General features: G+C 39.2%; 3 protein-coding genes across 4 annotated transcripts; 1 reads left to right on the top strand and 2 right to left on the bottom strand.

Annotated features, from left to right (window-relative positions):
- Positions 1-3,396: 3,396 nt before the first annotated feature.
- On the bottom strand, positions 3,397-6,790 carry mrm2 (mitochondrial rRNA methyltransferase 2). The gene is made up of 2 exons (XM_072369470.1): positions 6,449-6,790; positions 3,397-4,393 (listed from the first exon to the last, which is right to left on the bottom strand). Exons 1-2 carry the CDS (start codon positions 6,735-6,737, stop codon positions 3,963-3,965), a joined length of 720 nt encoding a protein of 239 aa, XP_072225571.1. The 5' UTR covers positions 6,738-6,790; the 3' UTR covers positions 3,397-3,962.
- Positions 6,791-7,067: 277 nt separating this feature from the next.
- nudt1 (nudix (nucleoside diphosphate linked moiety X)-type motif 1) lies at positions 7,068-11,618 on the top strand. The gene is made up of 4 exons (XM_072368725.1): positions 7,068-7,226; positions 7,413-7,573; positions 9,124-9,269; positions 11,227-11,618. The coding sequence occupies exons 2-4, from the start codon at positions 7,422-7,424 to the stop codon at positions 11,397-11,399; spliced, it is 471 nt and encodes a 156-aa protein (XP_072224826.1). The 5' UTR covers positions 7,068-7,226; positions 7,413-7,421; the 3' UTR covers positions 11,400-11,618.
- Positions 11,619-11,687: 69 nt separating this feature from the next.
- On the bottom strand, positions 11,688-22,344 carry snx8a (sorting nexin 8a). 2 transcript variants are annotated; one of them, XM_072368723.1, is made up of 14 exons: positions 22,103-22,344; positions 21,940-22,006; positions 21,129-21,256; positions 20,423-20,552; positions 19,579-19,769; positions 19,240-19,360; positions 17,834-17,970; positions 17,601-17,681; positions 17,336-17,496; positions 17,063-17,192; positions 16,912-16,980; positions 16,367-16,516; positions 14,195-14,344; positions 11,688-13,752 (listed from the first exon to the last, which is right to left on the bottom strand). In XM_072368723.1, the coding sequence occupies exons 2-14, from the start codon at positions 21,974-21,976 to the stop codon at positions 13,669-13,671; spliced, it is 1,569 nt and encodes a 522-aa protein (XP_072224824.1). In that variant the 5' UTR covers positions 21,977-22,006; positions 22,103-22,344; the 3' UTR covers positions 11,688-13,668. The 2 variants fall into 2 exon arrangements, with proteins under 2 accessions (XP_072224824.1, XP_072224825.1); XM_072368724.1 differs by having other exon boundaries at positions 22,277-22,327.
- Between the last annotated feature and the right edge of the window lie 889 nt (positions 22,345-23,233).

The following is a 23,233-nucleotide window of genomic DNA, read 5'->3' as shown; positions in this document are numbered from 1 at the left end:
TTTCATGTTCATTATCTTTTCTTTAAAGCTTTTTATCTTTTCATTCCATCTCACATATTGGCATATGAGATGCACGGAAGCGCTGTGGCTGCGGTGTATGAAGAGACAGAAGCTGTTTAACTTAACAGGATGCATTAAAACATTATAAGCTGAAAATGCCGCCAGTAAAAAATATCTGTTATATTCACAGTTTTGAGATGAAACATTAATTTTTCTGTGAAGATGATGTGAAATTGGCATCACAGTCATTCATTTGTGTGACTGAATGCCTGTTTGGCCGAGTCTGGTAACATTCGGGGACAAGCTCAGAGAATGACGAATGTTGCCCAACCAGCAATTCATTTTGGCAGCTCAGGTCAGCCAAGAGAATAAATGGGACGATGGTTAGAAATGATATTACCACTTCTTTAATTTCCTGTCAATTTGAGGCGTTCACTCCGTGAATATTCAAGACAGTGTTTGTTTTCATTAGCCCAATCAAGCAAGATTCCTTCTTTGGGGAAATGTAGCCAGTGTTTCACTGCATCCTGTTTGCATCTGAACACAGTGACATCTCCTAAGTCGCTGTAGTGACCACCAGACACACAGATTATGTAAACGCATGCAGAGGGTGAAACGGTCTCTACAGACTTAAAGCTATTCAGGGGCTATACAAATTTTACATATTCAGCAGGCCTTTGACAACATGACATCAGGACAAGGCAGATGTCTGTGTTAAGAACCCTCTTTGAGCACAATTTTTATTTAACCTGCGAAAAAGAGGGAAGAAAACTCCTCTTTTCTAAATTGTGCACAGAGAAGTTTAAGCAATGCTTGATAAAGGGCTGACACTAAGAGGCAGTGAATTACAGTCATCTGCATCCTCATAATTTAATGATACACCTATTACACAAATCTGACAGAAAGTAGAAGGACCTTTCTGATATTTACTTTTTTTTAACATTATAAACTCCAATACTATGTGATTGGATTTGACCCCCTAAACAGTGTTGTGCAACGATTGAAAAAAGAAAAAAAGAAAAATCAAGGCAATTAAAACAGGCTTTTATGTATAAAAGTGATTACAGCATCTCGGCATCACATCTGAATTCTTAAATATGTGGCTCTCGGACTGTTTTTCTCTCTTCATTTACTAATATTTACACCTGCAACTCCATCTGGCCAGAGAGGAATGATTTAACCTGTGAATGAATCATCATTCATACAGAAAGCAAGTAGCTGAGTTCCAATGGAATTGACATAGATCCCACAGTAATTCAAGATAATTTAAATCCAAATAGCACAGGGCTAAATAATCAACATGTAATGAGAAATAAAATTGGTCATCTGTTCACATCTTTCACTATCAGCTTCATCAACAGGCCTGGCTGCTCCCTATCATTCCAAACAGTTATCTTTAGAGGTCAGTCCCCTTTCTGTGCAGGTAATTTACCAAGAGGCACGAATGTTTCCGTTAATACTGTATAATGTATCACTCCTGAGACAGAAAGGCCAAATAGCAGCATTATTAATTTATTCACGTCTTCCTCTGCTGCATAGATGCAAATATGAGCTTGATTAAGATTTTCATTTTGCAGAATAATCAGATTTTAAACTCAATTTATAAATAATCTGATTTCACTGACATTGCTATTTCATCAGTAATTCCGCAGAGACTGTTTTCTGTACATACACAGACACAAATGCAGCTGGAAAAGATCAAATGAAGCAGAAATATTTGTGCTGCATGCATGTTCACAGTGTGGAATTCAACTGCTTTTGATACTCAAGCTCTCTCTTTTATTTCACAAATCTACAATCACTTCCTCGGAAAAGGTAATTCCCGAACAATATGCATGTCATGAGATAAGGAGCCATCTAACATGATGCATCAGCTTGTGACTTATTAGGAAATCATCATCTGTGGCCAAATAAATCAGTTTTACACACTTTTCTTGGTACATACAGCAATATTGGAGCTTCTTGGAGGAAAACTCATAATATCTAAGGTTAAATACAGCAACCGTACTGATAGGTTTGATTATTACTTTGCTGTTACACTTTAGAACAATACACAGTAGATTTACAGAGATAACTTACTTATAATTCTAAATTCTAAAAAGAAAAGTTTCAGTCTTCCCACCTGTAGCTGACGTGAATTCAAGCATCTATTTTGGATGTTTCTACCAGAAATGCATCCTGGAACTTGGAGTTAATGTCAAACTGTTGGTAAGTTGTTGTTTTTTTTTTAAACAAAGAAGTAGATACGTGCCAACATGTATACAGTAGATGAAATATTAATAGAGAACGAAACAGGTGTTTGCAATGTCAAGATGCCACGTATTAGCATTCTTGCAGAGACAGAAGTCCCCCTCTGTCAGTGTGTGGTGAAGTCTCTGTTCTTTTAGTGCATGTGAGACTCTCCCAAGCAATCAGGAGCATGTGAAATTCTAGATTTTCCTCCACTGAAGAAACCATATTATCTTTCCTCATTTTGTGCGAGGCGTTTCTAGCCTCCTTTAGAGTCAACACTGCTCTGGCTTTCCAAAGTTGAAAAGCCCAGTAAGTTTCTAACTAAACAGCTCCAAATTTGGTTCTGGTTCAGTTCCTTTTTGTCTGTAATGCCGCTGCTTTAGTGCCTTAGTGCTAAAGTGCTCCCTGAAGGTTGTGTACTGAACTATGAAAATTCCACTTTGGTCTTAGCTGTAGAAGTGTTCCAACTGTGAATCACATATCTTAAAAAGAAGGAAAAAAAGAATGAGGATTCGTTTATCAGAACCAGGGGCCTAAGTAGCCACCATAACTGTCAACTACTATTTTGGAGCCTCTTTTGCCTTTTGGGATTTTAGAGGCAGAAGTGAATAGGAATGGATGGCCCTTGTGATGATCCCATGGACATGATGTATATCCATCGGGTAGCAGCTGCAGCACTTAACCAACCACTCAAGCAGCCACATATTTAATAATGCATAACTTAAAGCCTTAAAACAATTTAAACAGAAAAGCTACATGAAAATGCATCTTCTGCTAAATTCTCATGAATAGAGAGGCTGGATATAAAGACCAAAACTGTATTTTGTATTGCGCTGGAAGAACGCAGACATCTGCTGTAAAATTGCTCATTTTGCCATGGGGATCAATGACAAAGATTGACTTGCTTATGGGGGCCACCCTTTGGAAGGACAGCGTGTTTTACTGCTAAATGTTTTCAGCCTAAGAGTTCTCTAAAAATCCCGTGCTGAATGACACTGAGCTTCTTCACCTGGTTCTTGAATGGTTCATTCCAGTTGTGCTCTAATAGTTTTCTAATTAAAAACTTCAAATGAAATAAAATCCCATGTCATTTCAAAACAAATGCGTTACATTTGAAATTGTTATCAAGATCAAAACAGACTTCAGATTTCAGCAACATGAAAGACATGAATGAAACATCCTTTCACTTCACAACAAGTTGTTCTTGTTACCACAGTCAAAGAGCAAAGCCAAATAAAAAACGCATGTATGCAAAGCTTTGGAATTATCCCCATCTCCCAAACCTGAACTTTACACAACAGTTTTGAGTTTGCTTCTCCCTTCCCTTAATTAATAAGAGAATGAGATGAAAGAGACTGCTTATTTCTACATGGCAGGAAGTGAGAAATATTAGCATCGGCATCACTGGTAAAAGACTCTCTGTAATAATGCGAATATCAAACTGATCATGTAACAAAAACACTGAAAACAATAAAGAGAAACACAACATCGGGCTCTTGAGAAAACCGTCAATCATTTTTGTGCATAGGTTTTTATATTTTACTGATTCACCGCTGCTGCTGTGTAAAGTTTGCAGAAAACTGCAACAGCCTGCCTGTGCCTGCCTTTGTACCTGTAGCAGGGAACCTCACTGATGCCTCAACAGTGCCACCTTTTGATAACAGCTGAGCATGAGCCTCTTCATGCTCAGATAACTCACTGATCAGGAACACAGTCAGAGACAACACACATCACTTCATTGGCTTTCGGTACATTCTGGCAAGGAAATATCTCTCAGCTGAATCCTTTCTGCTGGCATCTGGCTTCACGGTCCGAACACTACTGAACACACTCGAGAGTTTCTTTTGGAGTTGATGAGTGAGAAGCCCGTCCCAATATTTACAAACCAGAGAGCCTTGAGGCTGTAAAATCTTCTCAGCCAAGTCTATCAAAGACAAACACATTGTGATGAGTCTCTCGTGGTCCATGTCGCTGAAGCCGCTGGCGTTGGGTGCCATGTCGCTCAGGATGACATGAGCCTGGCCACAGGGGAGCAGCTCCTGCAGCTTGGCATGTGTCGCAGGGTGGGTGACATCATGGTCGGACAGGAAGTGGGCACCGTCAAGAGGTCGTATGTTCAGCAGATCGATGCCAATAACTGTGCCACGTGGTACCTCTGGGTCTGAGATTATAAAAAACATGGCCACCGTAACTAAGAAGCTCAGGCTGGGCCAAACATGTGGTGACAATTATTGGAGGAACAGTTAAAGAGAATTTAAATCTGTCTGAAACTAAATAAATCATAAAGGAATGAAGTTTGGCTCAGGATGACTGAACAGAAAAGAGTCGCAGTCTTTAATCCCTAAGGCCTCTTCAGTGTTCTTTTTAAGACATATTTCCCTCTTAAATATTGTTTTAATGTTAAGTTGATAATAATATGAAAAATTGCAGAATAACTTTAAAGACTTTGTTATCCATTTTTTTTTCCAAACACTGCACGGTAAATACTTGAAAACGGTAAAACAAGTTCAAACTGAAAAGCATTTGGGAAGTTTATCATCTGTGGTACACAATGTTATGAAAAGATATGGAGAATTCAAAGCAAAGCTTACAGCCAATACTGAATGCCCTTGATCTTAGGCCCTCAGGCTGCACTACCTGAAAAACAGATGTGATTCTGTAGTTGAAATCACTAAACAGGTTCAGTAACCCTGTAATCTACAGTCAGTGAGCACAGATTGCTGCTGCATCCACAAATGCAAGTTGAACCTTAACCATACAATGAAAAAGAGAGGATGTATGTGCAGATTTTGGAGCAGTAGAGGGTAAATGTTTACTGGTTGTCAGTATAGCCAAATATCCAAGAATGCTGCTCTCATTCATACATCTTTCCGTTTCTTTTCTCAAACGCTCCAGAAATTGTGACTGAAACATCAGTATACCAAGTCTGCATGTCAAACTGCTTAAAGCAGTTCAAGATTGATGTTCTGCTCCTATAAATCCAGATTTTAAAAGTGTTTAAAAGCTGCATCAGCGTTAGCAGACAAAATCACCACTGAAGCATTTGAAGCATTATTAAAGAAAAAATGCTTCAAAAGAGACCCTGAACTACTGAGCAACTGAAAAAAAAGAACTGTTTTCTTTTCATGAAAACTTACATTTGCCTAATATTGATGCAATGAGTATCCTATGACTTTTGGATTACTGCACAAGAAGCTCAGCGAATAAGCAAGGATTCAGCCAGGATCCAGCCTGTTTGTCAAACACAGAAGAGCAGCTTCTGTCCCAGAGCTGGAGCTTCCATCACACCCACTTCCACTTTAACTGTGATTGAAGAGCTGAAATCACACACACTCCTCTGTGATGAATGCACCAAACACTTAATAAAAACTTTGTAGACTTTTGGTTTAACTCCAGGGTCACTTCTTATATCAATGTACAACAATATTTTCTTATTTTCCGTTTCAAGTCGAGCCAAATGTATTTGTGTAGCACATTTTATGTACAAAACCATTCAAAGTGCTTTACATAAAATAAAAGCATTGCAGCGGGGAGTGGAAGAAGTATTAAAAATACATAAAAGAACATAAAAAGAAAGAAAGAAAATAATTAAAATGAAACTGAAATTATTAAACACAAACAACAGTTTAGATCAAATAAAAAGATACCGATTTCATGCATAGACACATGAGAAAAGAAATGCTTTAACCTGGATTAAAAAATGTCTACATTTGGTGACAGGTTAATCTCCACTGGCAGTTTGTTCCACTTGTTTGCAGCAAAACAGCTAAATGCTGCTTCTCCATGTTTAGTCTCGACTCTGGACTGGACCAGCTGACCTGAGTCCTTGGATCTAAGAGCTCTGCTGGGTTTATATTCTCTGATCATATCACAGATGCATTTTAGGCCTAAACCATTGTGGGATTTGTAAACCATCAGTAGGCTTTTAAAATCTATTCTGTATCTAACTGGAAGCCAGTTTTAAAACGGTTGTGATGTGTTCAGATCAAAGTGTTCTTCACTTTAAATAATATGTACGTTCCATATATACATATAATGCAACAGCACAACATGTAAAAACATTTAACTCAAACCCCGATCCATAAATGAATGAATTATGACCTTCAATACCTACTGTTGTCAAACTCTCGAGTTTTTACATCCTTACTGTGGATCTGCTGCGTGATGCTGGAGCTGATGCTGTTCTACCCACTAACACCGGCACCTTTCCTCTCACCTGTCCCGGCGGAGTTGACCCTCTGGACGGCCACCTGGCTCCAGGCTCCGGGTGCAGCTCCGCAGTCCACCACACTGTACCCGGGCCGTAAAATCCTGAACTTGTCATCTATCTCCAGCAGCTTGAAGGCGCTTCTGCACCGAAAGTTTTGGACGTGAGACGCTTTGACATACGGGTCTTTGAGCTGCCGCTGCAGCCAGCGCTGCTCCGCCGGGCTTTTCCCCTTCAGCCTCTTCATCAGCTCCGACGACGCGTGGAAACATCTCTGTTGTAAGGAGAAAGTCAACATTGCTGCCGGTCAGAGGGTCATGTGTGCAGCTTGATTGTAAACCACGCATGCCTCGTAACAAAGCTCCTCGCGTGCAATAGTTTTTTAGGTCCCCATATTCTGAAACATTGACACTACTATGTTTCCCACCAAGTACCAGCGATAAAATTATTTTCATCACTCCCCACGCAGGGATGTTTCAGATTATTTTAAGATGCAGTCAGTTATTAGATAAAAAATCCCATCCCATCACTTAACCCCCCACCCCAAGAGTTATCTGACATCAACGAGTGAGCAGTCGCTCTATGCAGTTTCTAGTCGAACATATTTCAAGGTAACACGCGCAACACTGCTTTAGATCCTACAATCGAGCGACGGCCGTCTTGCGCTGACTCCCACATCCATCGGACCAATCCACACTTTTAGATATCAGCGCATCACGTGACGACGCCTGTATTCTGCACGCGGGAGTCTCGTTTCAATTCCGAGCGTGCTCTGCATGTACCAAAGGTGCTTCTTTCTTTCACGATGCGTATTTACGCCTTTACATGACACGGCTCAGCTTCCAAAATAATGACGTTTCCACACATTTTCCACACGTTTTCCCAGAGCAGTTGCACGTAATGTCGGTCAGACTGTACAGTGTTTGCATTGTGTTTACAAAGACGTGTGATGCCCACCCTTACCTCCTCCCAGTCAGGTGAGATGTTGAGCTCCAAGCTGCTGACCCTGGTGATGGTGGTGCAGCCGGGCAGAGTGCTGCTGGGCATGAAGAAGAGAGGGTTCGGCGTTGGCAAGTGGAACGGGTTCGGGGGCAAAGTTCAACCCGGAGAAACCATTGAAGATGCAGCTAAAAGGTGAAATCAGCTGTTTTAATGGTTTTTCTAAGGCTAAGCTCCTTCTTATAATCCCGGGGAGACTTTTTTTTAGCCTAGATTTGAGTTCAATGTTGTGGTTCAAAGAGAAAACCAATGAAGTGGATGAAACCAATGTGGTAAACTCTTTGTGGGTTCAGATGTGCCTTTGTAAATTCAGGAGCAGACAGATTGACGTGATCAGCAAAGAATTTATTGAGATGCAGCTAAACGCAGAGTCGCAGCTGGCACTTGAAATGTTCCTCACTGAACCTGGGGAAAAACGTCAGTAATGAAACAAATGACCTGTTGTCTCCTCAGTTAATTCGTGCCATTTTTTTAGGGTTCCTGTTGTGTTTTCTTACAGATTTAAAAGGAAAAAGAAAAGAGACATCACATATCACACCAGAGTCTTGCATGTTTTATGCCATCTTTAGTAGTTATTTATTAAAAAAAGAACATTTAATTTAATGATAAAACTTTTGAATGTGTTTTTTCTTTTCATAACTGCACGCCAATGGGAGGGTAGGGTCAGTTGAGAGCAGGGTTGAAAAATTGGGTGCGACTGGTAGATGAAATCCTCTAAAGTAAATTGAGATTGGGTCTGAACAATGTGTTATTAGTCATCAGCAGGAAGTTTGTTCCAACAGTTGAAGGAAGGAAGCCCTGAAAGCAATCAGGCAAGCTCCCATTTGTTGTTTTTGTTTTTTTCTCTCTGAAAAATGCTGCTAGACCAGCTTTATGTGTAGGATATGTGAAGCCTGTGAGCACTAAAGAAATCAGTTTTTTGCCCAGCATCACTGAACATCTCATTTCTGTCTGTGAAATCCAGGATTCGAGTTCCCACATTACGACTGCAAAAGTTGTTGGATGAACCAGAATGAGCTCTCGAAACTTCAAGCAGTTCAAACCGACTGTTTCTAGTGTCAAACTTTGCCAATCAGCATACAAAACAATGAGAGTCAAATGTTAGTGATGTAGCATGGAGAAGAACACAGTGCGGGTGGAACGGTCAGGTGCGGGCTTCATGAGCCAGTGAAGTTCTGAGGGTCCACATTACAGTACGCATAGTCACAGCTGAGCTTTAAACCGCATTTTGTTCTGGTCTGTAAAAGCCTTTTCTCACAGAGCATCTGACTTTGCAATCAGACTGCATTCAGATTCAAATCATGTTGTTTCTACGGGTAATTTGTTTTATCTCACAGATAAAGGGATGGCAGTAAAAAGTGAGGGAGAATAAGAGATAAACAAGGCTCAATGTCAATGTGACAGCGAGACTTAAAATATTAAGAGTATCGCAGCTGAAGGAGGTGATGTTGACATTACAAAAAGCACAGTTTTTTTTTTTTTTTTTGGACAAAAGCCATGTCTCAGCCAAACTTCAAAACTAGATCTTCTTGTTCTTTCACTTGTAACCTGCAGTCTGATCGGAAACGTGTTTTTCTGTAAAACCATACTGATTTGGCCTGAAAACGTTGGGATCATTGCATTATGAAGCGTGCTGTGTACCTGTGTAACATCATCACAGATTTATTTGATGTTTCTCCAACTAGGGAACTTCAAGAAGAAAGCAGCCTCACTGTGGATGCGCTGGAGAAGATCGGAAATATCAAATTTGAGTTTGTGGGAGAAACGCAGTTGCTCGACGTCCATATCTTCAGAGCTGATGCTTATAACGGGGAACCGACAGAATCCGATGGTACGAGTTCTGCTTAGGGGTGGAGAAATGAAAGTGGCATTGCGTGGGTGTGTTTTACTCCCCAGATCAAAACTAAGTGAAACGCCTTTGGACACACGTAAATACTTTGTCACATTATTTCACGAGTGTAACCTTATGTGACCCAACAAATTCGATCACAATAAAGCTAGATTTTTCTCCAACTCGCGCTGCAAAATAACAGTATGACCAGTTTTAAAGTGATTACTTTGAGAAGGAGAAGTACAATGATAAGAGAAGGGGATTTTGATGGTTTTTGAACATGATTCCAAATAACTGACGTGTCAAAAGTAAGACAAAACACGGAGATTCCCTTTTTACTTTTGCTTCCTCTTAACCATAAGTTCCTTTTATCTTATCACTCTGCCAGTTTAGACACAATGATGATTCAAGTTCAGCAGTGTGAAGTTTAGATAATGAGAGAGGTGCATTTTGATCCAAAGTGCAGCCACATTATCTTGCTTTAGAATAAGATAAAAGAATAATTAATTAATTCTTTAAAGTGGCAGTGGAAGTACTCACAACAGAAGGGAGTTCCACCCCGTTTGAGTTGCCTCTCAATGCTTGCAGCAGTTCAAAGTTTACTCTTCTGAAAGTTTCAAATTAATAGTTCAGCTTTAATATCTTTGAGAAGCTGTCAGCTTGCTTTACTGTAGTCCAACTTTTTTTTCTTCTTTATGAACAAAACTTTGTATATTTTTTCCCTCAGCGTGGATAACAATGTTGGACACAGTTCAGCACAGATGTTCTACCTTTCTTCAGAAACAATTGTTTCTACTCTTTGCTGGAGAGGTTTTGTTGCTTTGATTTTCTCTTTAGAAAACTCAAAAGGTATTACTATTCAATTTGAGACAGGCAGCATACTGAGCAGGTTGCAGGTTTTACCTTTTATTTCCTCAGTAACTTTTGAGTGTTCTTATTAATGTGCCTTGCTGACATATTCCTCCCATTCCAAACATTCCAGGACTGGTATTCAGGTATTTAGCCAGTGTTCTGGTATATCCACAAACCAATCATCGGCCACACGCCTTTTGCACTTACACATGCCCATATCATCACACTTCTACCTCTGTGCTTAATGTCAGGTTGTGGTTCTGGGTCCAGGAAATTCACATCCAACAGGTTTCTGTCGATCTCGTCTGACCAATGCATCTTCTCCTAATATGAATAAGGAGTTTTGTTGTCTTTTGCAAGTCTAATTTGTGCCAAAGAGCTTGCATTTCCATCATAGAGGCTGGCATTCTACCTTCTGATTTCTGCTGCATGTGTTTTGTTTGTCATTTTTAGTCATCCGTCTCTTTCCATCTTTGTGAAGACTTATAATTGGTGTTTTCTCAGTGCACTGGATAAATCTGATGATGCAGAAAGAAAACAGCCCATAGATCCAAAACCATGCAAAGGTTTTGAGAACATGAGACCTTAAAAGCAACCCGCCTCTTTGTTTTCTACTAGTTTTGTGTCAGAGCTTCAAAAACATAACAGAACTGTGCAGAGAGGGGGAGCAGAGAAGCAGTGCACAGACTCGCAGTAATGCGCGTTTCCTGAGAATTAAGCCAAGGTCAACTGGGTGAAGGCCAGAGACGCACCAAGACACACAGAAAACCAAAACACCGGCAGCAGTTAGACATAAGCTGTGAAGCAAAATGTCTGGAGTGTAAGAAAACATTAAAGATCAGGAGGCAAGATTAGTGAAGAAAAAGCTAAACTCACATGTGGTAAAAAGAAGTGGATTTAACACCAATTTCACAAATCAAGAACAAAGCTGTTGGAAATAAGGAATCGCGGGTGTCACAAGTTAATAATTATTTGAGAAATAGGAAAATGTATATTGTTCCAGATTAAGCTTACCTTACCAGACAGATGGCATCTTCTGGGAGGTGTTAAAATACTCTGTTTTTAAATGTCTCAACACTTCCTTTTGTTTTCTCATGTTCTCCAGAAATGAGACCTCAGTGGTTTGAGATTGACAAAATTCCTTTCAGTCAGATGTGGCCTGACGACATTCTGTGGTTCCCTCTGATGCTGCAGAAGAAGAAATTTGTCGGATACTTCAAGTTTCAGGGTCACGACGTGATTCTCAGCCACACCCTGGAAGAGGTGCAGGAGCTCTGATGTGGAATAATTGCTGTTTACTGATGTTCTCTTATGTCTGGGACCAAAAACCTCAGCCTTTGAAGAAGCTCATCAGGAGATAACCTACGTCAAAGTTTGTTTTGTGAGAGGAAACGAGAAGACCCTGTGGACCTAACCTGTTTGTTATGAGCATTTCCATGCTATGTGACTGTAATATAATAGGAATAAAACCAGTTTTTGTTGTTTTGGGTTTGTTTTTATTAAATCCTTTAAATACTGTTTTTGGAGAACCAGGTGAATCAAAGAAGCAACATACTGAAAGAAAAGTCTGTTTTATCACTTTATTTTAGAGTAACTGATTTAACACAATTCAGTGGAATATTTACAGTATCTACAGTCATATTGTCACTTATTGGTGCTCGCCAAAACAAACGTTTCACACTGTACGAATAGTATTAGTTTTGTTCATTAAATACGTGTTAAACAGTGTGCATATATCGTCTTTTTTTAACCGGCACCGTTAACGTGAACACTTACTTCAATGAGATGATTTGTGATGGTGAGTTAGCTTAAACTGTCCCTGCACTAAATGTGCATAAGTATCTGAAAAGTAAGTGGAAAAACAGTTCAACAATATCCAGACTGTCTTTCCTGATTAACAACATGGAGTGATGTGGTCTAAAATCTTATGCTGAAGAATTAAATAAAGGTGATGTGTGCATTTAAAAATTAAGCTCTGTAGAAATCCTGTTATGATTCAATGCATATTTAAGTGAACCTCAATCATTTATCTTTGGTGATCCTCAGCATCTTATAGTGTTGCTGTTTGCATAGGTCACTGGTGCCAAAGGTAATCATTTAATCAATAAATCTCAAAAGTCTTTCCTCTGTCATGTCATAGTTTGAGGTCAAACTCTCAAAATAGCTTATAAAGTAAAACAGGGAGTATTATTACCATTAACATTTTAAGCAGAGGACGCTTCAGTGGTGTTTAAAATCATCAGGTTTTCACAATAAAAAGCAGATAACTAGAACCCAATTATTACACTTGGCAACTTATTTATTCCAGAGATGGTCCAATATTTTTTTCAGCGCCTTCGTGCAGCAGTAAATTCCACAAAATGTTTCAGATTTCTTTCCGCTGTACAGACAGCTTACCCTCTACAACGTTGGTGGATTTCACCACATCAACTGCTCGCTTCAGGTCCTTAAGGTCAGGACTTCACCGTGACCATTTCAAACCCTTAACTTTATTATTCAACAAGAACAACCCGTGTGTCAAATTCACTGTTATAATTTAGAAGAATTTTTCCATCTATTGACCAAGGAGCAACAAAACTGCTCCAGACCATGACACTACCACCACCATGTTTCACAGAAGGGATAAAGCTTTTTATGCTAGAACGAAGTATTTAAGCTTCTGATTTAAGCCAAAACGTTTCCTGGTTTGGTCTCATTGGTCCAAAAAGACACTTTAAATTGTAGATATTAAATTGTTAACATCATCTAAAGCCAGTGTTAGAGCTTTTGAGCGAATTATACTTCACTTTTTTGTTTTCTTTTACTTTTTCTTTACCATGTGGACGAATACATGTCGTGTTCTTAGAGTAATCTGTATATTGATGAAGTATGATCACTTCAACTCATTTAATTGAGGTCTCATTATATACTTGTAGGAGTCGTGTTAAAAATCTACTAGAATCTTTTTTTTTTTTTTATATTGTAAAGTTGGCCCCAAATGCTCAAGCCACTGCATAAAAAATAAACAGGAAGAAATAGCACAAAATTGTCCATAAAAATATAAAGTATACTGCTACATAGTCTTATAAACTAAAATTTGTAAACTAACCATCTAAGTTAAGCTTAAGGACAGGAGATTTGAAATGCCCCCGCCCCAATAAACTCTTAACTTGTCTCTACTATCTTAGTGTGTTAAACAAGGTATAAACAAGTGCTTCAGCATAGGTGTTTGGAATGTATAAATATACAGTTGCCCTTCTTGTATCCCGTGTAAGTTAACTGTTTGAAGGGTTTTTGTGCCTCACTGACAGTTGCAAAAGTCGATTCTGAAGAAATTAGGATAACAAGACTTATGAGCCCACTTATGCAGCTAATATAATTGATGATCAGAACCAAAACTTTAGAAGCAAGACACAAAAAGTTCTCTTACTGAGTGAAATGTGCATTGTGTAATGGGTGGGAACAGTTGTGCAATGTAGTTTTTACTTTCTTTCTTTTGTTTTTGCTTTAGCTCACAGAGCTTTTTATTTTCCAGTTTCCTCATCTGTGGCAGTGTTTCTTCTCTTCATCACATGTGTTTAGGTTTCAGTCCATTATTACCACCGAAAAGACACCCGAGCTTGGGCTGGAGTTCATTCCACACCTCTCCCATCTGTAAAGAAAAAGTAAAACAGTCAATTTAGTTCTGTTTATACTGAAAATATACTGTTACAAAACCAAATGATGAAATAATGCCACTCTTAACACATATATGTTATTAAAACTACTCTGAGATCCACAGAAACCCTCTAACCCTCAACCCTGTTGGGATTTAAGAGAAGAAAAAAAGACAAGCTCTAAATAACAATCTAAAATACACCCTGTACAATTTACTTTTAAATTAGACAAATATATTTGAAATGATCATTTACCTTTTTGAAATGTAACCTAGCTATAATCCTCTTTGAAAGATTGACCATTAAGTTACACCAACCACCAGTATTAGTCGTCGAGTAAAAGTCAAATTTAAAGCCGATTTGTCCCTGCTGCAATTGGTGCCGAGTCAATATTGACACAGATCTGTGGAAAAAAGATTTCCCGATGAGCAGCCTCACCTCTCTGTGTCCTTGGACCTGCGAGTTAACAAAAGCCCCCAGAATGTGGGATGTGATTGGAAGGTAGGTGAAGATGAGCTGTGTCTCTTGATGTAGGCAGAAAAGGGAGAAGTAGTTGCGGAGCTCCATGGTCTGAATCGCGCTTTCTTGCTATTAAACACAATTTTTTGGAAGAGAAAAAAAGAAAAAAAAAGAGAAAAAAAAACCCAGCATTTATTAAATGGAATAGCTATTCTAATCATGCTTTTGCAAATAATAATATATACAGTGATAGGAGAAATCAGAAAGATCTATAAAAACATGTTCATCGTTCATGAATTGCAGTTATTTAGCTGATCCTTTATCATTTCATTTAGTGCCATTATCAGGTCAAAATTTGATTCCTCCACTCTTGTTTGTCTTGTTTCTAAACAATGAATTTTCTTGATTATCAGTAGTTATTTTATTGCAGTTACAAACCCTAAATCTACAGGTTACTTATCAAAGCTCCTCATTTCAGTACCTTTTTATCTAGTTATTTATGTTTATTTTTATTATAGCCCCTTACAAAAGAATTCTGTTAATTTATTCCAAGACATCAGTGATAGAAATCCAGTATGCTTATCTCATTGTAGCACTTAAGGAGAAATAATAATGCAATATAATTTAAAACTGGTCTACAAACATGGACCACCATAACTCCAGAAAGGCTGAATTTGTCCGAGCCCAAACTGTTGGACAAAAATGTACGAAGTAGGGGAATTATACTGAAAAAGTGACAAACCACAGTGACAAAGAGAAACTGTAACCACAAGATAAAAACCAACAGGGATGCAAGAGTATACAGGAAAGTTAATTACCTTCTTACTTTGACTTAGCTTTGTGGTAGTAATTGAAATGGTGCCATCGCTCCTTCAAAAGGAGGTTTTTTTTTTTTTTTTTTACCCACATTAAACTGAATATTTCAAAGGGATTAAAAAAAAAAGTGTCATGCTTTTCAGGTTTGCTTCCCTTCGGTGTGTGTGTTTTTGTGCATGACAAAAAGGTCTGCAAAGTTCCAAAACCCAAAGCTGACACCAAAGAAACTTTCTCTCTCTGCAGAAGACACTGCTCCTGAAACACGTTTCATCTGAACGATTAGAGCGGACTGGGTTTTCTCAAGGTGGGGACTTTTAGACACAAGCTTATTCCACACTTTATTTTAAAGTAAAGAGGCAAAGGAAGACAAAACAGTTCAGACAATATACTTGTAAGATATTGCATTCAGCAACTTAATTGGAGACAGGTAAGGGTGTCGGAATTGGGTATAATTCACCAAATATAGTCATAATTCCCCATTCACCAAAGCCTTAGTCTTTCCAGGCAAAGGTAGCTCTTTGTGTCAAACTCAGTCAGAGAATCATCCGTTAGTTCAAAAAACATTTCAAAGTGCATAATACTGTTAAAATATTCAGGGAGTCTTGGAAAAGCTCCATCCACAGAGGCCAAGGACAGAAACTACTATTGGCTCTGTGTAAGCTTTGAACCCTTTAGGCAGCACTGCACAAGATACTATCATGCTACCATGGTCCATATACCCCACATGGGCTTTACCCCTGAAAACCACTTTCACTCAAAGTCCAACGCTGCATCAAGAAATGTAACCCGAGTCTGCATTACGCAAGGAGGAAGCCAGAAATTAAAGTCACGTGATCTCGGTACACGTGCTTGTGTTCTATGATAAGACGAGTCCACATTTTAGCTGCTTTTAAGGAAAACGGACAACTGCTTCTATGTGCAAAAGACAAGAAATACCATCAACTGTTATCAGCAAATAGTGCAAAAGCCAGCATCTGTAATGGTATGAGGGTGTATTAGTGTCCATGGAATGTGAATTACTTGTCTAAGTATAAGTTCTTTGAGTGTGTTTCTGGCATCAAATTCTAAATTTGTTAATATTTTCCAACTATTATGAATTCGGTCTGAAAATAAAATCCTTTGTATTTGTGTCTGTAAAAAAAACTAATTAACTATCCCTAATAACAGATTTTTTCCTACTATATAGCATGAATGAAAGGTCACTTGTCAATATAACAGAACTTTTGCTGTACAATCCAAAGCAAAATATGGCCAGATGAGCCGTTTTAGTGGAGATACACTGAGGTAAAACACCACACAAAAAAAGTGAAGAAGAGTCATTGAAACAACAATCACCTGAATAATTCGTGATTCCAGCTGTTCCACAGATGCCTGCTCTTTAGACTGAACAGTGGCGCTCATCATCTGCCTCTTCATCATACCGTACTTGTGCAGAGCTCTCTGGTGCTCATGAAGCACGCCCTTTTCATGCCGCTCGCAAAGATCCTGGAGAAAAAAAAAAAGAATAAAGCACGGTTATCTGACTGAAAATGGAAGGGCAAAGCACTCTACAGCAGTATTACAGAGCAGCCAGGAGCGACAGATGAATTACCATATGATGTTTGATAGATTTATCAAAGGCTGACGTTTTATCTATTACAAAATGCTGAATCTGAAAACTCCACCCACCACTAAAAACTTCACTTCTATTCCTGTGAAATATACTTTTTAACTTCAAACTGATCACAACACATTATCCTGGATTTAAGTTTTTGGTTTACTGTAAATACACAGGCCTGCATTGTAGCTTATCTTTAAAAACCGAGAAAAGATCAGACTTTGGGGTGGGATTTAGTCGAGTTAAGACGGCGCAGCTAAAACCAAAAGAGAAATTTACTCACTCTGTATGACTGTAGCAGATCTAGGAAGAGATTCAGCTTTTCCACAACATCATCCTCTTCCCGTCTGCCCTGAGGATGCAAACAAAACACAACATTCAACACCCTGTGCCAGTTTTGAGCAAACACAGCAGGGAAAGACTGAGGGCTGTACCTGCTGAGCCGCTTTGTCAGATAACAGAGCGAACTCCACGGACAGGCTCTTCAGAGACTGACGCAGGGTCCCCCAGGTGCTTTGTGAGGAGGCCAGGGAGGGAAGAGGCGAAGCATCTGAGCCCAGTGTACTGCCGAAAATCACGTTATTATACAGAGAGAACCTAATATTGTAGTGGCTTAGCCACTGAGGATTTGAATCTTATTAATAATATCTCTGGGTATAACAGTAAGACTTTATACTTATAACTTTGTTCCTCTAATAATTAAATACCTGAGCTCTCTACCAAACATGAGTAGATCAGTTGCATTTTCTTTTGAGCGCTCTGCCATCTTCTCAGCTCTGTCCCGCAGCTTCTGGAAGCTGTTGTGTATATTTCTAATCAACTCTCTGCTTGTCGAGAACTGGGCCTGAATGTCTGCTGGAAGATATTCCTGCAAAACAGGTCCAACAAAGCTCATTTTGTTATGTTTGGATTTCAAACAGTGGGAACTGCTGAAAAGAAACTACACCTGCAGTCATCTTATAGGTTACCAACCTTAGACTGGGTTGCAATTCTGTTGGTCATGAACTCATCGCCAGTTTTCTTGCAAGTGTCACGCAGCTTGGTCTGAACATCCTGTTTGAGAAGCAGGGTGAGGAGTGGGTGATTGGAAAAGGACAGAGTAGCTAAAACAGGATGTGTTTCACTGTCACTCATCAAGACAATAATGCTTATTGTGCAACAGCCAGCACCACAGACACATGGAGCATGTTACAGAAACGACATACAGAGCCACTGAAGGTGAGGAAGGTCTTGACCAGCTCGTCCTCAGAGAAGAAGGGGTGGCGAGCCACCAAGTTAAGAAATCTGCCCAAAGCTCGTCTCCTCCCCTCTATGAACTCCCGCTCAGAAACGGAGGTCAGAACTGTGGACACATACGAGAGAAAACAAATATCTGTGAAATCATATTAGAAGGACAGAAGTGTGCCAGGAGAACACACTGAGCAGCTGAACAGGAGTGTTAGTGTAGACAGTGAGGCTATGACTTACAATATATAACAGAAATGAGACGACTGAGATGTGCAACATCACTTAAATGTCAAACGATTCAAAGTTGCCTCACCTCCCTCCCAATGACTGTATTATTTCCAAACAGAGAAGTCATTCTGAGCAATCAAAAACAGATTCTTTAAAAAGATTGTAACAGAAATAAGAGCCATCTAGTAGAAACACCAACAAAAGCGAATACTCCTGCGACCATTAACACACTCACTGACACACAGGGACATGACCCATTAACATCAGAGCTTTCTCAGCTTTTAGACCTTTGACCTGTGTCATTGCTGCACATTGAGAAGAACTGCCACAGGAACTGAAACCTCTGATTGGGACTCTTTACAAAGTCAGAAAGGAAAACACAAAGATGGTGACTTTCTATGAAAAATCAGAATAGACACAAATTCTGTGATAATCAGGGGTTATGGAATGAGTCATCGCACCATGTATCAGAGTCACAGTGACTGTCCTCCTAAAATTACACCATGGGTCGGGCAGTGTGCTCCTTAGCACAGAGGATATTAATAAATATCTGTGTTTCCGTGACAGCTCAGACATTCTAAAGCAACATCAAAGTCTCTCAAAGAAAAAAAAAAACAACAACTTGCATTTTTTGGAACAAAAATACAGATTAAATGCTGCTAAAATAACAAAATTAATTAATTAAGTTCAATGTTTCTTTCAAATTTAAAGAATCAGATCAAAAGAGAACTCTACAAGCTTTGCAACAAAAAGTCAAATATAAATCAGTTGCTTCAAGGCATTAAAGCAGATGTATACATGGAATATTTTTGACATATCCTACACTTGATTAAGAGCTAACTGAGCCAATTGTCAAAGTGGTTTTGCGACAATTAATCAGGGTGAGTGAACTAACATAATTATGGCTACAAAACTACAAATAAGTCTTTGTGAACCAAAACATGCTGATTTTATGCATCAGTCGCCTCCGTGTCTCTGTCAGGCAACAGCTCTAATGAGCTACAATGACTGAAGCAACCATAGCCACAGGAAGAACAGCTGAGCATTTACTAATGAAGGCTTATTCTTTAAAAACTCGGCCACTGAAGCTCTCATTGAGACGGAGATCTCAAAGAAAAAGTGAGGAAAAGGGGAAACTGAAAAATGAAGAACTTACCTCCCTTTAACATCCTTTTAGGCGGCAACGCTGGAACCATTCTGTAGGCAAATCTCTGGAGCAAAACCTCGTGGAAGACGTCAAAATCACTATAACGTCTGTAAACTGATATTTTATAACGCTGAAAATAGAAAAAACTATAAGCATTCAGAAAACAAGCTATAGCAAACTTCACATAGTTCTTCTCTTTATGTGAATGTTGCTCATATTTACATGATAAAAACTGTGTGGTTCTTTTCATTGTTGTAATAAAGAACTCACAGATAAAAATGATTCGGAAGTTTTTAAAGATAATCGCTAACATTAAAGCGGTCATTTATGTTTCCATAGGATCCTTGCCTGGCTGGTGACCTGGTACTCCACATGTTTGAGGAACAGGCCCTTCTTCTCAGGGATGAGCTCCACCTGGACTGTGTCTGTAGCCAGAAGTTTGTCGAGCGTCTGGGACATTGTCAGGACATCCTTCTGAGCCGGCTGCATTCTCAGAGCGCTTAGCTCTTTTGGCTCTCCGAGCTGAGGTTTTGGTAACTCTATGAAGCACACAACCAGAACTAACATTTGTTTTACATGATTCAGTCAATACACCGCGGGTACCATGAATTTCACAACTGCGAGGAATGCTGATTTTAAAACCACTTCTCTGTTTCACTCAGATTGTCTCTGGCTAGAACAGTTTTGTGCCCTGTATTCATGTGATCTATTGCTATTCCCTCCAGAACATTCCAAGCCGGTCGTGAATTGACTGTAATGTTCTGCGACAAATGCAGAAAACTTGCTCTGGTGCAGACCAGGAAGTGGCATGCAGCAAGCTGCCATACTGGTCACACCTGAAATAACAAAGAGGGTTTTAAATAATCACAGAAGGTGGATGGATCTAACTCAAGCCAGCATAATGGTTACCTTTATGAAAACCATGAAACTTCCCTCTATCATCTTCCCACCATGGGACAAGTGAAAGAATGCAACCCTTAAACATAGGTATGGCTAAGGAACCCAAAATGTATGAAGTGAATAACGGTCATAGTTCCAAGTGAGCCAGTAAAAGAGTGACATTTGCCCTGCACATTTTAAATATGCTAACAACAGAGGGATAGCTGAGGTTGCCTTTGGTCACAAGATTTACCAAGCTACTCATTAAGCACAACCTTTACTACAGTGCTGTCACTGCACTGCTGCCACCTACCCTGTATGCAGTTCTCCAAGAGTTTGGGGCTTGGTTGCTTTCCTTGTTGAGCAAGAGCAATCAAAGCAAGCGCTTTATAGAGGGACAGCTTGCTCAGGAATCCATCCGTGGAGTCAACATGCTCAGCAATCTGAGAGGGACAAAGACAATATGACCTGAAGGTCGCCTTTTTGCAGTCTGAAATCTGACTTCAACTGTGGTTTGCATTCCTCTCTGCAAAAAGCACTCAGTGGACACAAAAGGAATGATATGCTGGAAGGTCAGGAAAAGGGAAATTCTAGTGTGCTATGAGCTGGCTTTGAAAAATCCACACATTATACCTTCACACACACACATCTCTCAGCGTTACTGGTAAAAAAAAGAAAAAAAAAAGGTTCCTGTTTCAGTTCCTTCCTGTTGATAAGTTATTATTCTAAGATCTATTCTTTCTGCATCTACTACACAAAACATGTCTTATCAAACTGATATCTGAGCAATATCATTGCCAAACAGAGTTTTTCACCAATTTGTCAATTCATGCATTACAATAAATTCCTAATTACCAATTATGTGACTTTGAGTGTATGTGAGCGAGGATGTGAGTATACAGAGTCTGGGGATGGAAGGGTGGTTTTCACCTCCATTATACACATAACACAAAGCTGTTTCAGGCAAACTACAGTTGTCTTGCAGGTTTTACTGATTTGTCCGAGCATGATCCCCTCACCTGGTTAAGAGCAGCCTGGGAGAGTAGAGTCCTTTGGAGCAGCCGCTGAAAAACCTCAACCTGCACTCTCTCATCTGTCCTACATCGGATGGCCTCGTACACTTCCCTGTAATAGGCAGGAACTGAACCTATAAGAGGAACATCGCCAATATAGCATCACAAAGTTCTAAATATATAAATAGATTTGATCAGCGGGATACCAAATATGTGCTTAATTTATACAGTGGTTCCCAGACCTGATGGCAACCTTATTACTTGTGTCATCTGACTTTATATCATTGCTGTTTCGCTTTGACTCATTTCAAATGTTCAAAACAGTTTTATCTTCTAAATACAGTTGAATAAATAAATAAATTCAAAGAATGGACAGCCTTATCAGAGCTTTACAGGACTGAGGTAGATAAAAAAAAAAAGAATAATTGGAGATGTCACAACAGCAAAAGGCTTAAAAAAAAAAACGTGTCAGGTTTTCACGTGGAGGGAAAATAGCAGCATGACATTCGACAACAAGTACAACAAACGCTAAGAATCAGTCTTATTATACAAACAAACTAAATTCAAAATCATTTTAAGCATTTAAGAGGCTTTAAAAACGAAAAAGTAATGAAATGACTTCGTTCCGATCACTGTGTACCCAAAAGTTCCCAGTTTCCCATCGAGATCACAGCGAGCAGAAAAATCCACGTGTTGACGCAGCTCTTTTTAAACATTTCTCTTTCGTCAAGCAAAAGTCTAAACAGAAAACAAGTGAAAAGAAACTGGTTGAGCGACACTTTGTTAATAACGACTTGAAGAAGTTTTCGCACCGTACCTTCATTGATCTCTCCTGCCATGGCACGAACTGTCATGTGAGCGAAAGAGCACCTCCATGTGATTTCCTGAAGAGAAGAAAAAACAAGTAATTTACTTCTTAAAGTTATAGTGGGCGCTGGTTGAAGTCCAAGTCCGGGGAAACAGCACGAGTTACCACCGAAATGCGCTGGCAGCTGAGGCGTTTGCCACGGTTGCAGTAATCTGAATTTGAGGGTTTTGAGGGCGAGAAAAAGCGTTGGTGTTAATCTTCCAGCGTCTCCTGCCCCAAAGTTAGAGGTGGTCTGTTATATAATGAGTCTATATATCAAGAAATGTTCTAGGAAATATTGTCTTACACGTAGTTGTTTGTTACCTGCTTTCACTTGTGCAAGTTAATTTGGTTTATTCCCGGTTCCTCATTCTTCAAATTTAAACCTGCATATTCAATGCCGCATTCACGTACTCCTTGTACATTTCAATACCTAACTTGAACATGCCTCAAGTATGGCTGGCTCAGCATTTAAAGGCAGATTGCAGGAGTTTGCAGAACTGCTCTCTCACTTGTGAAACCATTTGCCTTTTCTTTTGTTGCCCCAAGTGGAATATGTTGATTTTAAAACAGTCCGTGATATTTATCCATGTGCTGTGTTTTTGGTTTGTTTGTTTTTTGTTTTGATTATGGTTGAAATTGGTTTTGTTAAACAATGCTATTAGGTTTTTGCGACAAATTCATCGTTGGAAGATTTTGGACAGACAAGTGTAGCTTTTTGAAGGTTTCTCCAAATTTCCTGGCATTTGAAAAATATTTTAAGAGTTTATATTAGCCTGACTGTGGATAAAAATAAATGCCTTAAAGCTTTCAGAAATACTTGTGTATAACTATGCCCAGGGACTTAATTAGTTTCAATCACTTCCTATTTGATCTGTTTTTTGTTTGTATGAATTTTTATTTTGTTTGTTTGTTTTCAGTTTTTCTGTTGTCTTTATGTGGCATGGATTATTTCATAGACATACTTTGATGAGCAGTGCCTTCTTCTTTATTTTTAAAACCAATATTTCCATTTGTAAAGGGGTCAAGGGGTATCATGGCAACATATTTAGGATATTTCGATTAGCAGTTCTTGCTATGCAGATCACTTTTACCATCGTTTGAGGAGACTGTTTTTATCTGATGTAAAATCTCAGAAATTCTAGTTTTTTTTTAAAAACTGTCTCCACCCACTGTTACGTTCAGTTGACAAACAGTTGTGATATTTCCGACACCACTGAAAGCTCACATTAGCCAGACATTAGTTCACCTCAAGGTGGCGCAA

This window comes from Leuresthes tenuis, unplaced genomic scaffold (assembly GCF_036924035.1).
Source record: "Leuresthes tenuis unplaced genomic scaffold, fLeuTen1.0.hap1 SCAF_17, whole genome shotgun sequence".
NCBI lineage: Eukaryota > Metazoa > Chordata > Actinopteri > Atheriniformes > Atherinopsidae > Leuresthes > Leuresthes tenuis.
The sequence above is the reverse complement of the archived record's forward strand: the minus strand, read 5'-3'. Positions and strand labels throughout refer to the sequence as shown.